General features: G+C 43.3%; 1 protein-coding gene across 2 annotated transcripts; it reads left to right on the forward strand.

Moving 5' to 3' along the window:
• Nucleotides 1–44: 44 nt before the first annotated feature.
• LOC308116878 (carboxypeptidase A2-like) lies at nucleotides 45–12,769 on the forward strand. Of its 2 annotated transcripts, XM_080475340.1 has the most exons (12): nucleotides 45–264; nucleotides 5,907–6,032; nucleotides 6,488–6,569; nucleotides 7,413–7,547; nucleotides 7,647–7,745; nucleotides 8,663–8,764; nucleotides 8,991–9,092; nucleotides 9,407–9,517; nucleotides 10,426–10,516; nucleotides 11,447–11,646; nucleotides 12,066–12,150; nucleotides 12,479–12,769. In XM_080475340.1, the coding sequence occupies exons 2-12, from the start codon at nucleotides 5,968–5,970 to the stop codon at nucleotides 12,664–12,666; spliced, it is 1,260 nt and encodes a 419-aa protein (XP_080331466.1). In that variant the 5' UTR covers nucleotides 45–264; nucleotides 5,907–5,967; the 3' UTR covers nucleotides 12,667–12,769. The 2 variants fall into 2 exon arrangements, with proteins under 2 accessions (XP_080331466.1, XP_080331465.1); XM_080475339.1 differs by lacking the exon at nucleotides 45–264 and having other exon boundaries at nucleotides 5,870–6,032.
• Nucleotides 12,770–15,116: the final 2,347 nt, after the last annotated feature.

Here is a 15,116-nt window from a genome sequence, read left to right on the forward strand (position 1 = left end):
TGAGTAATTTAGTTTTGTTTTAAATTGTGTTGCATGTCGTCCTCATCCAGGTCATTTGTGATGTAAATAACGGACGGGTTCTAAGACGTGATTGGGCTGGAAAGTGTCAATCTGATCCGGCAACACTGGTCACATTTGGGCTTTGCGCAATTTGAGCGAGCGCACAGCGGAAGTTGAGCGGACGCGGAGAGATTTGAAAGAGCGACAGAGACGGGTTGAGCTGCTGTCTGCCTGCGCGCGGAGGAAGAATCTGTGCACGAGCAGGTGAATAAATAAAAGGTGAACGGACTAACATATATAGAGCCTTTTCACTGACAGCAGCACCAGAGCGCGTTACATGGCTCATCCACACACCACTGGAGGCTGCAGCCGTGGAAGACGCTGTCACTCCTATAGGGGGCAGTTTGGGGTTCAGCGTCTTGCCCAAGGACACTTCGGCATGCAAGCAGGCAAAGATGGGAATTGAACCTGCAACCTTCCAATTGGGAGACGACCGCTCTACCAACCGAGCTATGCCGAGAGCTCAGGTTGCTCAGAATTTTGGCGCAAACGTCGCCCCATAGTTGTGGTGCTGAGGAAGCCAGACTGACCCTCAGCGGCTGGCCAGCTTCACTGTTCACCGTTCCTGTGAGAACACAGTGCTCCCTGCTGGGCCTCGGTGGAAGAGCGTTGTTGATCCCTAGTTTGCTCTCACGCTGCACAGAGCAGCCACTCTGGCGGTAATCTGGTTCGAACCCTGCTGCCTCAGGTCTGAGCATGTTCTCATTCGTCTCAGTTTATAGTCGACCCGGACTCCGTCATACATCCAGATGATTCCTTCCTCTGATGTGCTGACATGAAACTGCTTGTAAAGACTTCAGCAGCTACAGTTCTTGATAAATGACGAGCGTCACAAGACAAAGTGCAGAGGACCAGATCCAGTGGATCTGAGAAACTTGCTTATCTAGCAAATTTTATTTTCTCAGATGATATCATCAGATTCAGGACCGATGTGGAACAGAAGGCAGAGAAGTGGGATTTGAGATTGGAGATTTGCCCTGAACTCCCCAGGGGCCACACTGTGGCTCCCCACTGCTCCCAGTACACGAAATTAAAGATAATTCTAAGTACTTAACATACTTTTCACAAAGTCTATGAAGAATGAGATTTTACCGTGCACACTCTCAGACCATCCCGGTCGTCTTCACCAGTATGAAGGTGACCAGCTTTCAGTGTTGCACTCAGTGTGTGGTATTATTACCTCCACTGACGCAGCACGTCCTCCATATTGCTGTCATGACGACGGAGCTGTGGCCAGACTGGGACCGTTGGCAGTACGGCTTCGTCCACAGGCCAAATGTTTGACATCCTGCTTGGTAGTTTTCCTTCACACAGAATGTGTGAACGTGATTCTTCACACTCCTGGCACAAAGACACAATCTTTTCTTCATTCAATTCAACACTTTAACTTAAACTATGACAATGAAAACAACAACAACAACAACAACAACAAACCTCCAGAATTAGAATACAGATGTTGACATGCAGTCTCGTGTCTTGTGCAGTTTTGGTATATCCCTGCTGGTATGTACGCAGAACACTTTGAAACCATCCATACTACTTTGGATGTTGTTGAAGGAGCGGTGTTGTTTCTCTACAGTATTCCAGTTCTACATATGAGGACTTCAGACGACCTGCAGGAGGTCAATGTGCTGCTTGAATCCTCATAACTCGGTCGTCCCTCTTTGGACTGTTTGGGTGAAACACTGTGAACATCACAAACGGTCATAACCGGGTCTTTACTTCTGTATACTTGAACTGTGTGTTCACTTTTTGTTTGCAGAGGGACTCTGGCACGTCAGTAATCAGCAGTCAGCACATGCTCTCACTGGCAGGTCTTGTCCTCTTTATCATATTTTACCGTGTGGGATCCAGCACAGCTGGGCCTGGTCCGGCTGCCGTTTCATGTTAAGGTTAATGTTCTGTGACGGGAGGTTCAAACTCTCAAATACACAAAGCATGGAAACCGACGCTGTCTTTACAAAAGCCTCTGTGTCGGCCTGCGTGAGGTTCTTGTACTCACTGCATGTTTTCTCATTCTAATGTGAGGTTGGGAGCAGAAACCGAGTTTAACTGTCACTGCAGCATCCGGCTCTACGGAACCACTAAAGTCCCAGAAGGTTCAAGTCAAGTTATTATCTCTAACGACTTCCAACGCACACTGACTCCACACAATGGAGAGAGCTGAGATAAGGGACTAATTGTATTCATATGAATGTTTCGCCTCTGTAGGATGTTTAAGTTCAGACTTGAGAAGTCTATGTTTACTGGTTTTTGATCTGGACCTGGTCCAAAGTGGTCTAGGCTTTTTTTTTGTTTGTTTTGATTTTAACACATGCAGTTACAGTTTCACAAATCTGAAACTTCACCTTGATGAATGTTTAGACTCTGTAGGACCATGAAAACAGTAGTTTAGCAGGCAGAATAAGTGCTCTAGGTCATTTAGAAGCTGAGATATTGACGAAAACCCTTTTCACGGCAGTCATTTTGTAAGATCCAAGATGGCCACTGTGAAAGACTTTGGGCAAATCCAAACATAGTGAACCCGACTAACTGGTTTCTTTAAATCTTTTCTGTTCTCTATTCAAACAGTGAGGTTCGTTTACGGTGTTTCTCCGTCGCTTTGGTACATTTCTCGAATCATCCTCGACATTTGCAAAACAGCAAGTGCATTTCTCGAAACAATTCGTACAAATAGCAAAACACCATGGATTACTTGCAAACATCGTTTTCTTGCTCAAAATTCTTAGTTCATCTCTCAAAAGTAAATATCCGTGTCAATGAACATGTCAGTGGGATCAGAATGACCGGTCCTTGTGTCATTGTGTATGAATAAGAGTCAAATTGCTTAGTCATGTTGTCAATATAACAGTGTGCTCTGGAGGGATGTTCTGATGTAAACTATGGCTAAAGGTTTGATGACAATTCTTGTAAATTGGAGGTTACACCGTAGTGTATGGGGGAGTTTGATTGCAAGAGATTGGACAAAATTCACATTCACGCATTTATTGTTTGTACTGTAATTTGCTGACAGACCACGTCATTGTGATACAGAAAAGTAAAGACAGCACTGCATGGTACTAAGAAAAGCAAAAGAAACAAAAGTAGAAATGTAAACAGAACAATCTCTCGAGGGTAAAACTGTACATGCAGTGCTGTAGGAGTCACAGCGCAGTCCTCCTACACCGCCGGACGTTCCTCTCTGTTGGGCCACAAATTCTCATCCACATCACAATGAGTATTTTCTCTTGCGATGCAGCGAGGGAAGAATCTTTTAGAGTGTCTTATCCAGCCTCTGCACGCATCTGCTGTGATGTCATCACACACCGCACCCATGGCAGCCAGAAGGGTCACCTGTGTATGTGGCTGGCAATCATGTACTTGCCATCTCCATGTTGAGAAATATTCCTCAGTGGGATTAAGGGATGGGGAGGAGGGTGGGAGGAACTCCATCAGCACCCGGTTGTGGGCCGCAAACCATCGCCCGATGGTGTTGGAGCGATGGAAACTGTCATTGTCCCAAACTGTCACGTACTTTGGCAGGTCATCTCCAGTCTGACCCCTCTCTTCTACAGGGGTGCGATCCCTGTAGAGAGTGTCTAAAAAAGTGACAAGACGCTCTGTATTGTACGGCCCAATAATGGGAATATGCATTAGTACCCCCATTCTCAGAGACAGCAGCACCCATGGTTCTATTCCCGCCCCGCTGGCCTGGCACATCAACCGGAGCTCTGTGGCCTTCAGCGTTTTGTCAGACTGAAGCCAGCCTCATCCAGGTGAAGCTGTGCTGTGGTTCATTTGCTTCCAGTTCCATCATACGCTATATCCAGAAGACACAAAATGAGTTTGATGAATTACATGTATTTTTATTTTGGGCAGGATACAGTTACATCACATACAGCGCATAGGAAATGTGTAAAGGTCACACTTACTGTACTGTACATCACTAGACCATGTTGTACTGTTTACTGTGAGGTACAGTTGCTGCATGCTCATTCAGGTCTTACCTGTATATACTGGTGGCGCAGCTCCTTCACTCTTTCACCATTTCTTTCCAATGGAACGATGTACAGCTGCTTCATATTCAATTGGTGTCTTTTCAGCGCCCTTTCAATGGTTGAGATGCTGAATGTTTGGATGTTATGGAAGATGTTGTTGTCCTCTGTAATGGCACTCTGTATGTCCCTTGGTCTTATGGCATTGTTTTCTACAACCATGGTGCAATTAGCCTCCTCCTCTTCAGGTGTGAAAAGGGGCCCTCTGCCACCCCTGTGAGCTTGTCTTGCAGTCCTATGTGGAAAAAATATAGTAATCCAAAACACAGAATTGAGTAAGATAAAATGTCACTGTTTACGTAAAGTAAAATGCAAGTGGACTACTGTGATATTGAATAAAGCATTACAGAAAGTATACAGTATTACAGCACAGTGCCTATTGTTAGATTACATACCTGTTGCTTTGAGGACAAGTCTGAACGATTGAGGACACAGTCGTTCTCCCAACACTGGGCTGCACCCTTCGACCAGCCTCGGCCATTGTATGCCCATGATTGACAACATGGTCTACAAGTGTGGCTCTTATCTCATCAGGAGCGCACATATCTCCTCCGCCACGCAGCCTCACTCCTCTTCCTCTTCCTTCCTCTTCTCTCTGGCTGTTGGCCCCCGTCCATTTCTTTCTCCTTCCATTGTCAGAAAGTGTAAGAAAGTCAAGATTCACCTGGGATTCACCCAATTTACCAAGTCAGGACAGATTTAGAAAAAAAGTCTAATAGAAATGTAAAGAAATATTCTTGACATATTTTGACGAGTTCAACCAAATTGCATGTAAAGACTGATTCTATTAACTAATGCCTATATGTTGTCGGGGGTGAGACTATTCAACAGAGACCCATTACAATACATTTTGATCAACAGGACATAAGCAATTGATAATGTAGGAAACAGCAGAGAGTTGTACGGAATCATTTGCATGGACGTACCAAAGCATTTGCAACTTTTTTGATGTACACAAGTGACACAATGATGTGAAGATTGAACAGATAGTTTTAAGAATTTAAATTCTCAACTGAAAAATGTACCAAATCGACTGAGAAAAACTGTAATCAGTGTTCTTGTTTTAAAAAATTTTACAGTGAATGAATGCACCTTAAAAGTCTATTGTACATTAGTCCAATCTGCCTCACAAAATCTGCATTTTATGTTTTCAATTTTGTCAATAATAATCTGCACTTTATGATCTTAACGATTGTATAGTGTTGATTGTGTTAAATCAGTTTGAAATGTTTGAAATCTGAGCATTGTGCTGTGAAACCTCTTGGCCAGGTCACACTTGAATAAGAGAGTTTCTTTTTTCCTGGTTAAGTAAAGGTTAAATAAGAATAAGTAAAATAAAACCCTCCTGTTGTTTCAGGTATCTGCTCCATGTTCCTCAGGTCTGTTCGATAATCTCTTCCATCGTTATTCATCAGACTGTGAACTGTGTGCTGAACCCTGCTTTTGTCTGACCACAATAAATGTCTTAGGAACCCCAGTCGATCTGTCAGGTCGTGTGTCTGGGAATGAAGCACAACCTGGGATGAGGAAGAATCAGGAAGTTCAGTAATAATAACCAAAGTCCACAGTTAGTCCACCCACAGAGTGCAACAGTAGAATCACATTCTATATACCGTAGGACATTGTCAGACTCCCTGTGCTGCAGTTATATTGAGATAAGTAACGAGCCTTTAGGATGCTTGAGAAAAGATTGACAATCTGCAGCTGAGCAATCAACAGATCAAACTTCATCAGCATGTTCAACACTCAAAAGACATTTTTCCCCACTGACTGGTGAGAACGACCCACCTGTGATCTGTGGACTTTATTAAGAGTGTCGTGAACGTGCGGAGAGTCTGTTTCACCTGAACCTTGGTCCAGACCATCAGACAGGATGAGACATCTGTGGCTGCTGCCGCTTCTGGTGGCTGTGTGCACAGCTGAAAGGCTCTTTATCGGGTAAGTCCATCACTTTATATGTATATACACCATATTGAATCACTCTGGTGATGTTTATTTACCTCCAAATTCACATTTTAATCCTTAAAGCTGTGAAACACTTGGTGTCTGTCCAGCATGGTGGTTCCTCTGGTACAGACCCTTAAGGGACTAGGTTCTCACCTGCCTCATTTCCTGCAACACTCACCATTTCTTCTCCAACTCCACTCATTATTCATTTCCCAACCGCATTTTGTACATTTCAACCTTTGTGGCTTTGACTATAACCGCTGAAGTCACAAAGGTGCGAAGATGACTAAACCGATGGGACGAAATCTGAGATATTCATCTCTGCTCGTACTGCACAAAGTAAATCAAGTTCTCATTTGGAGAGATAAAACTGCTCCTCTGTTGGTTGCTGTGGATAAACGTTTTTAAACCAAAGATTTAAAGAGTGACATATGGATTCATTCCAGAGATCAGGTCATCAGGGTCAATGTGCAGTCCGAGGAGCAGATCCAGCTTCTGCAGGCCCTGGAGACTCAACAGGAGTGGAAGGTACACACACACACACACACACACACACACACACACACACACACACACACACACACACACACACACACACACACACACACACACACACACACACACACACGAAAAAAGATAAAGCAAAATCCAAAAAAGAAGATACATACATACATACACACACACACACACACACACACACACACACACACACACACACACACACACACACACACACATACATACATACATACATACATACATACATACATACATACATACATACATACATACATACATACATACATACATACATACATCCTGCCATGAACCCCTACTATTATTTCATTATCTAAAAACCAGAATCTAAAACCAGAATGACTTTCTTATGGAGGCTTTCCATTAGGTTTCCACGAGGAAGTCTAGCACCTATACTGTGAGTGTGTGAACAGATTTCAGTCTGTACAAAACCGTAATTACTTATCAAGGTGCACAACTGAGCTCAGATGCCTCCTCTGCTTGTTGCTTATAATCTTCCAAATCAACACAAAGGGCAGAGAGAGTTTAACCGCCCTGCACTTCAGACAATTCAGCCAGTTTCAGCGGGTTGAGGTTAACATGTCAGCAGGTCAGGAACTCTCAGCGCTCCAACGGCTGAATGGTGCTTCACCTTTCACTTCATTACGATTAACCTTTCCTCTTATTTATTTACTGAAGCGCTTGCTGCTTCTTTGATATGTAAATGAATGCAGATTCTAAATGAAGCACCAGGACGTGTTTGATTTAGATTCCTCCTTTAATCATTTCTAGAATAGAAAGCCAGCGTGACCTTTTCCCAAAGATGTTTCTGACAGATTGGCTCCCTGATTCCAGCTGGACTTCTGGCTCCATCCGGTCTCTGCAGAGCTTCCCGTCGACATCCGTGTGCCTCAGTCCAGCCTGAGCTCTGTGAAAGAGTACCTTCAAGTCCTCAACATCCCCTTCACTGTCATGATTGACAATCTTCAGGTTTGTGATGGTCCAAACGGGCATGTGAATCAACATGTCAAACGGAGCGATGCATTTAAAGTTTGAAACCACTTATTTTTGTGTATTTATCACTTTCAGGAGGTTCTGGATGAGGAGAAAGCTGAGATGGTGGAAAACCAAAGGATGGAACGCAGCACCAAGAGTTTCAACTTTGCAGCCTATCATCGACCGGAGACGGTAAGCTCCACACGCCATCGTTTATAGTGTGCTATTGCAGGGATTTATCAAGAAATTATAGTGTTTGAACTTGTTTTTTACTGAGTTCTCCTGCTTCCGTCACACTAAGCAGTGAGTTGTGATATTAATTTCGATGGGTCTGATCTGCTAAAGGTTTGCACCATTAAAACTGTCCTAAACTTACGATTTTGTGCAAAGATATGTGAAAAGGTCTGATTTATTAAAGTTACACACTGAAGATTGACAGGAAAACAACAATGTGATCGACACTATTCAGTTTGCCTCAGCACACACTTCAGCACGATTTATACCGGATCGTAGTGAATCAGGCCTCGTGCAGGAGGCTTCTGTTTAGTATCTCAAATCAGGAGGACAGTCAGAGCAGCGTTCACTATTTTCGAAGACGTCAGAAATCAGAAGTGGGGCTAAATTTAGAGAAGCAGGAGTTCAGATATTTGCTGTGGGCCCGACAGTACAGCAGCTTGTCCTCCAGTTCCAAGGTTGATGGTAAGATCGCCACGAACACTATAGTTTATTTAAAGTGCTTTTTGGACCAAAGAAGCAGTAAATAAGCCAGGCAGCAAATAACCAAACATTTCTCTTATGCATTTGGAAAACTACTACCAAACTTGATAGAAAATAAAAGCACAGCAGCACATTCACACTTTGCTATCGTGTTGTCAGTTTCTCACTCCATCCTTCATACTGTTAAGCCTCTTTGCCTTTTTTCTACTTTCTGCAACACTGACTGTCCGAAACTCTGCGACAGAGTGCTCTCAATGAACGAGACGTTCGATTGTCACCGCAACTAACCTAACTATTCCACAAGTGAATGTAATCTGAGAGCTAAACTCACATCAGCATTACTACTATAGTCACAGGCAACATGATCATGCCTGCAATCTTTTTCCACACAGATCTACAGCTGGATGGACTCTCTGGTGGCTCAGTACCCTAATCTGGTCTCCAAACAGGATATCGGGAAATCCTATGAGAACAGGCCCATGTACGTGCTCAAGGTGGGATGATCCTGTTGTCAACATTGCCTGTATGAGCACAAGCTCTCAATTACTGTAGGTGGGATGGCTAGAACCGATACTATTCTGTTCATTAAACTCTCGGGTCAGCGTCGATGGAAGAAAGGAGAGTTATTCGTGTGGCACTTTCCATTTTTTTAATCATCACACATCACAAGACTTAGACTTGTGTCTGTGTGTCTCATGTCTTTGCCTACTGTGTGTTTAGTTCAGCACCGGTGGCGTCAAACGTCCTGCTATCTGGATCGACACTGGGATCCACTCCAGGGAGTGGGTGTCTCCAGCCACTGGAGTGTGGACAGCCAACAAGGTACTGCTCAGTGACTTCATGCAAGTGTTTATAGCTCACGTTTGGATTTCTATGCTGTTTTCAACATGTTGTGATATGTGCACATAGAGATGTGTACTACCTTGTTTTTCTCAAGAAGGCACCGCAACTATGCTTATTCTTGTTCTTGGCTTCAACAATAAGTCAAGCGGAAGTACGAAAGCATTTTCTTATACATATAATGATATTTTTTCCCTTTGCAAACATCGTCTGAACTGCTATGACATGAGCTGTTAAAAATAGGAATATTAGCCCATATTTTCCCTGTGAACCCACTGTCTTGTGCTCTTTACCAGATTGCCTCTGATTATGGTACTGATGCCTCCCTGACCTCCCTTCTGAACACCATGGACATTTACATGCTGCTCCTGGCCAACCCTGATGGATACGCTTACACCCACTCCAATGTACGTCAGCGCCGTTCACATTGGATTTGTTCAAAAAGAAAAAAAAAAAATGCAGCCTCTCTGCTCCAATTTCCTGTTTTACTGTGATAATGTTATATTTGTGTTGTGGATGGGGGTGATTGGAAAGAAGAATATAATATGAGTCATAGGAAACAGCTGTTCAAACAGCTTTGTGTTTTTTTTTCCAGGAATTGAGTGGGATTATCGTTATTTACACCTTGCCTGAAATTCATGCAACATTGAAAACAGCCAATGAAAGCAAAGAAAAACCTGCTCTGAATGATATCAGTTTGAATAAAACACTATTGGCAGTTTTTTTATCTGTTCAGAGAAGTATACTCTGAATATATCCTTCTTTCATTTGCTGGCATGTATAGCAAGAAGGTACATGATGAAAACAACATTCCAAACCGTTGCCATTTTGACATCAACAAACTCATTTTGACACATTTACACTTTAGTTCAGCAATAAAAACTAATTGTTCAGGATTGATAGTGGGATTTTAAAAGTATGTGCATGGCTCACTTGCCAGTTTTGGTGCATGCTGGTTTTTTGGTTGAGAGAAAAAAAGACATGGTAATGCTTGAAAAAACATGATAATTATGGTGATTGTATCACATACACTGCTAACATTCCGTACAGGTTCAAGAAAATATTAGATTCCGTTCACACAGGATTTGAACAATAATCTTGGTTTTAATGCTTTCCCAAACACAGATTCGCTCATATTCAAAACATGGGGCCTGACATTGTTGTCACCTTGTACCAGCCTCCATTCTTTACTTTTGCACTGCAGCACTTCCTGTCTCCCATATATGTATGGAACCACTGAAAGCTGTGGACAGTTTACTGAATGAGGTGAAAAGCTGATGATGCCTGACACTGACTGATACTGTGTGCCACACAGGATCACATGTGGCGTAAGACCCGCTCCAAGAATTCGGGCTCTATGTGTCGTGGAGTGGATCCCAACAGGAACTGGAATGCAGGATTTGGTGGTCAGTATTTTTATCGGTGGGCTTTGAGTTGAATCATTTTAATTTGGAGCAAAGCAAAGTCATTTTTAAAGTCAATCTTATCTTCTAGTAGCTTTTGTATAGTTTTGGGCTTCCTCAGAAGGTGCACCAGGATAGATCTATGTTGATAAATGTTGTTGGACCCGGTTCACAGATGAATCAAAGATGATAGCCGACGTAATACCCAGACAAGCCTATGTACAAGGTGCAAAGACGACTGTGGTGATCCTTTCAAAAGACATTTATCTGAGATGTTTTACAAGGTCTGATGGAGAAGTGCTGCTAAACATTGACCTCCTCCTGTACATCCATTAGGGATGCACCGATACCGGTACCAGTATCGGTATCGGTTCGATACCAGGCGCGATTCCAGGTGTACTCGTACTCGTAAAATTACCACCGATACCACGACACCGATACCACGTCACTGCAAAGCTCGGGCGGCCAGTGAGGAGTCACAGCTTGATCAAAGCTGTTCCACCAAGCGCACCTAATGTTGAATGTCAGTACATCACAATGTAGGAATGTTGTTCGAATAACATCTGTAGAAAAAATAAATGTGTGTATTTGTCCAAGTACTCAAATGCAAGTACTCATACACTACTCATTTTGGAAAAAAGTGGTATCGGTGCATCCCTAACATACATTATATAAAAGGTTGATTCAAAAGATTCATGCTGGGGTAAAACAAGACTTTAAGGTAGAACAGATGTTTGGTCTTGATGATGTTCAGTTGAAATTCCATCACAAGTACCCTACTTAATGATAATGCAGAATTACCTGTGTATGAATATCTAAAATTCCAGGAAGCCTCTTGCATTGTACCAATGACATCACGCTACGATGGCAGCGATGTCACAATGAAGGCATGAATGGTATGAATTGTGTTTGAATGTAAATGTTCCTCTCCAGGTCCCGGCGCCAGCAGGAACCCCTGTTCCGAATCTTATCACGGCCCATCAGCTCACTCTGAAGTTGAGGTGAAAAATGTGGTGGATTTCGTCACGAAGCATGGAAACTTCAAGTCCTTCATCTCCGTGCACGCCTACTCCCAGTTGCTCATGTACCCCTACGGTTACTCCTGCACAGCTGTGCCCCATATGGCCGAGCTGGTAAGAAAGCACAACACAGCAGCATCTCTGGCACTTCCAACCCAACTCACTTTCCATCAGTTTGTACATTTGAATGGTATTTATTTTAAGGGAAACATTATTCTGGTACGATTATCTATTAAAGCAGGCCTTTCACCGTTCACCAGGGCCTGTAATTCTTTTTGTAAATCAGGTTTATATGAATCTGCTTGAGGGTCGATTAGTTAACTAAACACTCGGACCCAAAATGGAGCCTTTGAGCTCCATGAAGGAAACTAAGGCAGGTTGAAGATTAAAGAACTTAAAGTTCTCCAGAATATCTCCATCTGATGATTTTGTACAAATCCTAAATGTTTTTTCTTGATCCTATTCCATGCCACGTCATAATATGTACACTTTACCTTAGTGCTGACTTTTCTTTGTTCTGTTAATTTTTGCAGGATGCCATTGGTAGAGCGGCGGTGCAGAAACTCACATCCCTCTATGGCACCAGGTACAAGGTCGGAAGCATCTGCAGAATCATCTGTGAGTCCCCTTTTCAAAAGCTTGTCCGTGTTACAACATGATACTCTGACATTTTAGAGTTACACATATTCCAGACGTCTGAAATGAATAGAAGAAAGCAAACGATGCTGAATAACTTCTGGTCAGAAACTGCAGCTCTTCAAGCTGCACCGAAGCTTTACTTTTCCTTTCACCTTGATTCCTTTAGATGATGTATGTTGTAAAGTGATTTCTCGTCACATTCCAAGATACAAGGGAGAAAGTTTTTAGCAGTCCACATTATATAGTGCAGCAAAGTATTAATGCCACTAGTAACTGGTAACCTTTGTGTTTGTCCATCTCCTCTCAGACCAAGCCAGTGGCGGTAGCATCGACTGGTCCTACAATCTGGGCATCAAGTACTCCTTTGCTTTTGAGCTGAGAGACACCGGTCGCTATGGTTTCATCCTCCCAGCCAGTCAAATCATCCCCACTGCCACAGAGACCTGGCTGGCCCTCAAGTATATCATGGAGTATGTCCACAACCACCCTTATTGATGGCATATTACTGTAGAGGAGGTCTTGCATCTTCATTCATCGTTCTGTGACCAATAAAGTTACGCAAACCCTGCTTACCTGGTTTTGGCGGTGACTTCCACATAAAGCAGATCTGTAGGTCTTTGCACCGGTGTTGTTGAACCATAGCTCTATCTGACCCAATCCATCACCTTTACTAAAGCAGATTATAGGCCCCCTTCAAGAGTGATATTGTCAACTATGAACTACTTTAGTGGACATTTGGCTCCTGAGAGCTGAATTGTAAGTCAGAATGAAAGTGAAAAATTCTCTTTATTGTACTCCATAATGGAACCAATATAACAAGAACGGGATAACAACTAGACCTGTATAGTTGTTAAAGGGGTTTATTTTCTTAGGTTTGAAATCAAACTTCTGGCTAAGGGGTCTGGGGGGCCGCTGGGTTCCCGGGTGGCGGCGTCCAGTGGAGGTACCAGATTGTCCGGCTACCAGATCTATCCGGGGCGGCCTGCCGATAACCTCACACACAATATGACCTACAGCAACTGTAAACTCACGATAAACTACAATACAGGATAGATAGATAGACAGATTGACAGACAGACAGAGAGAGAGACAGACATATCAGCCACAGATTGTCCTTCTGATATATTATAAGCAAACAAGAATTCGTGGCCACTTGACAGCATAATTCTCATAATGACACATTATTTAAAACTTCATCAATGTGGCCACAACGTTTATCTTCAGGCTTGGAAACCACTTAGTTTATTGTTTCACCTGCTTGAGATATGAGAAACAGACTAAGGCCACATCCACACCAGCCAAAATGATCTTTTTTCTCCCTGGGGTTCTCAAAAAAAAATTCCGTCCAAGGCTCAACGAGAGGCTTCAGGGCATGTAGTACACATACTAGGCCTTTAGGGGCGCTGTGACTCACCAAACATAAACCAAACATAAACCTCTATACAACTCTGAGTTCTATAGGTCTATGGTCCTGCTCCTCCTGCTGCTAGCGGAGCTTGATAGTTGTGGTTATTTGATGACCTCACGGACCGCAGTGGCGAGGAGAGGGGGGAGATTACATCATGATTTTTCCACAGATGATCGTCGTTGCCATCCACACCCCGCTGGGGTTTTAGAATTTCCTCACTCTGGGACCCGTAGTTAAAAAAAAAAGTTTTCACGCTGCTAAAACGCCGCCTCGTATGGATGATTGGCCAAAACTGGCTCGTTTACGTGAACCAGCGTTCTCGTGTGGATGGCCCCTCAGTGTCACTGTCACCCAGCACAGGTCTTTACAGCATTAAGTGAATACTAGTAGCTGCTACTTATTGCTCGTTCTGTGGCAAGTAGTAAGGCCTGACAGGTTTATTTATATTTCAGATTTCATACACGGGGCAATTCAAAGCCCTTTACACAGTAAAAAAAAAATCCAAAATGCAACAAGTAAAAATACAAAATCAAATTGGTCATGTTGAGGAAATGTACTTGCATGTTCAAAAAACACTTGGAAAGTAAAAGGAAGAGGGGCGAAACAGTAAACTTCATAATAATCAGACGAAGTTCCACCAGACATGTTCAGTCTATACACACTCCTGAAGTTCCCCGAGACACGTTCAGTCTCTACACACTCCTGAAGTTCCACCAGACATGTTCAGTCTCTACACACTCCTGAAGTTCTACCAGACACGTTCAGTCTCTACACCCTCCTGAAGTTCCACCAGACATGTTCAGTCTCTACACACTCCTGAAGTTCCACCAGACACGTTCAGTCTCTACACTCTCCTGAAGTTCCACCAGACAGAGCACTGCCACTTTGGGACATTCAGAGACATTAAATCACTGGTTGTGTCCTTTTCATCTCACACAGCCACGTTAGTTTCCCACGAAGCTATGAAGCTATCTGTGAAAGCTAACGTTAGCTTCCTAGCTTATTTACACTGTGACGGGAGAAACTTGCAGCCAGTTTCTGAAACGTCGTCACAGCCAATCATAATGTGCTACGTCATCGAAAAGCTCCGCCCTGGACAGATCTGGTACCTCCACCAGGCCCGATGGCCTCAGGTCCCGGGGGGTCGCTGCAGGCCTCCCTGCAACAGTTCCAACCACACCCAGTTGACAAACATCACACACACACACACACACACACACACACACACACACACACACACACACACGCACACACACAAAGATTTCCACTCCTCATCATGAGATGTGCTGCTGATGTTGTTTGTTTTCTGCCGTCATTTGTTCAACTGTCAAAATCATGTACGTCTGTACTTGTTGTTGCTCCTTTGTTAAATGTATGTACCTGCTCAAAAGTCATATTAATATCCAGACAGAGCTGCTCAGGTTTGTTTCATCTAACCACAGTTGGAACGTGTTTGGATCAGTGTGATAACGGTAAATAGTATATATAGCATTAACAAGGGTATGGCACACCTGACTCTCTAATCATGATGTCTTCA

The sequence above is a fragment of the Lipophrys pholis genome (genome assembly GCF_963383615.2).
Source record: "Lipophrys pholis genome assembly, chromosome: 11".
Taxonomy (NCBI): Eukaryota; Metazoa; Chordata; class Actinopteri; order Blenniiformes; family Blenniidae; genus Lipophrys; species Lipophrys pholis.

Excerpts from the sequence above, each read along its gene's own strand:
- LOC308116878 (XM_080475340.1), top strand. The coding sequence starts at position 5,968 with ATGAGACATCTGTGGCTGCTGCCGCTTCTGGTGGCTGTGTGCACAGCT. Across the intron at positions 7,548-7,646 it reads TCATGATTGACAATCTTCAG|GAGGTTCTGGATGAGGAGAA; the intron begins GTTTGTGATGGT and ends TATCACTTTCAG. Across the intron at positions 10,517-11,446 it reads CTGGAATGCAGGATTTGGTG|GTCCCGGCGCCAGCAGGAAC; the intron begins GTCAGTATTTTT and ends GTTCCTCTCCAG.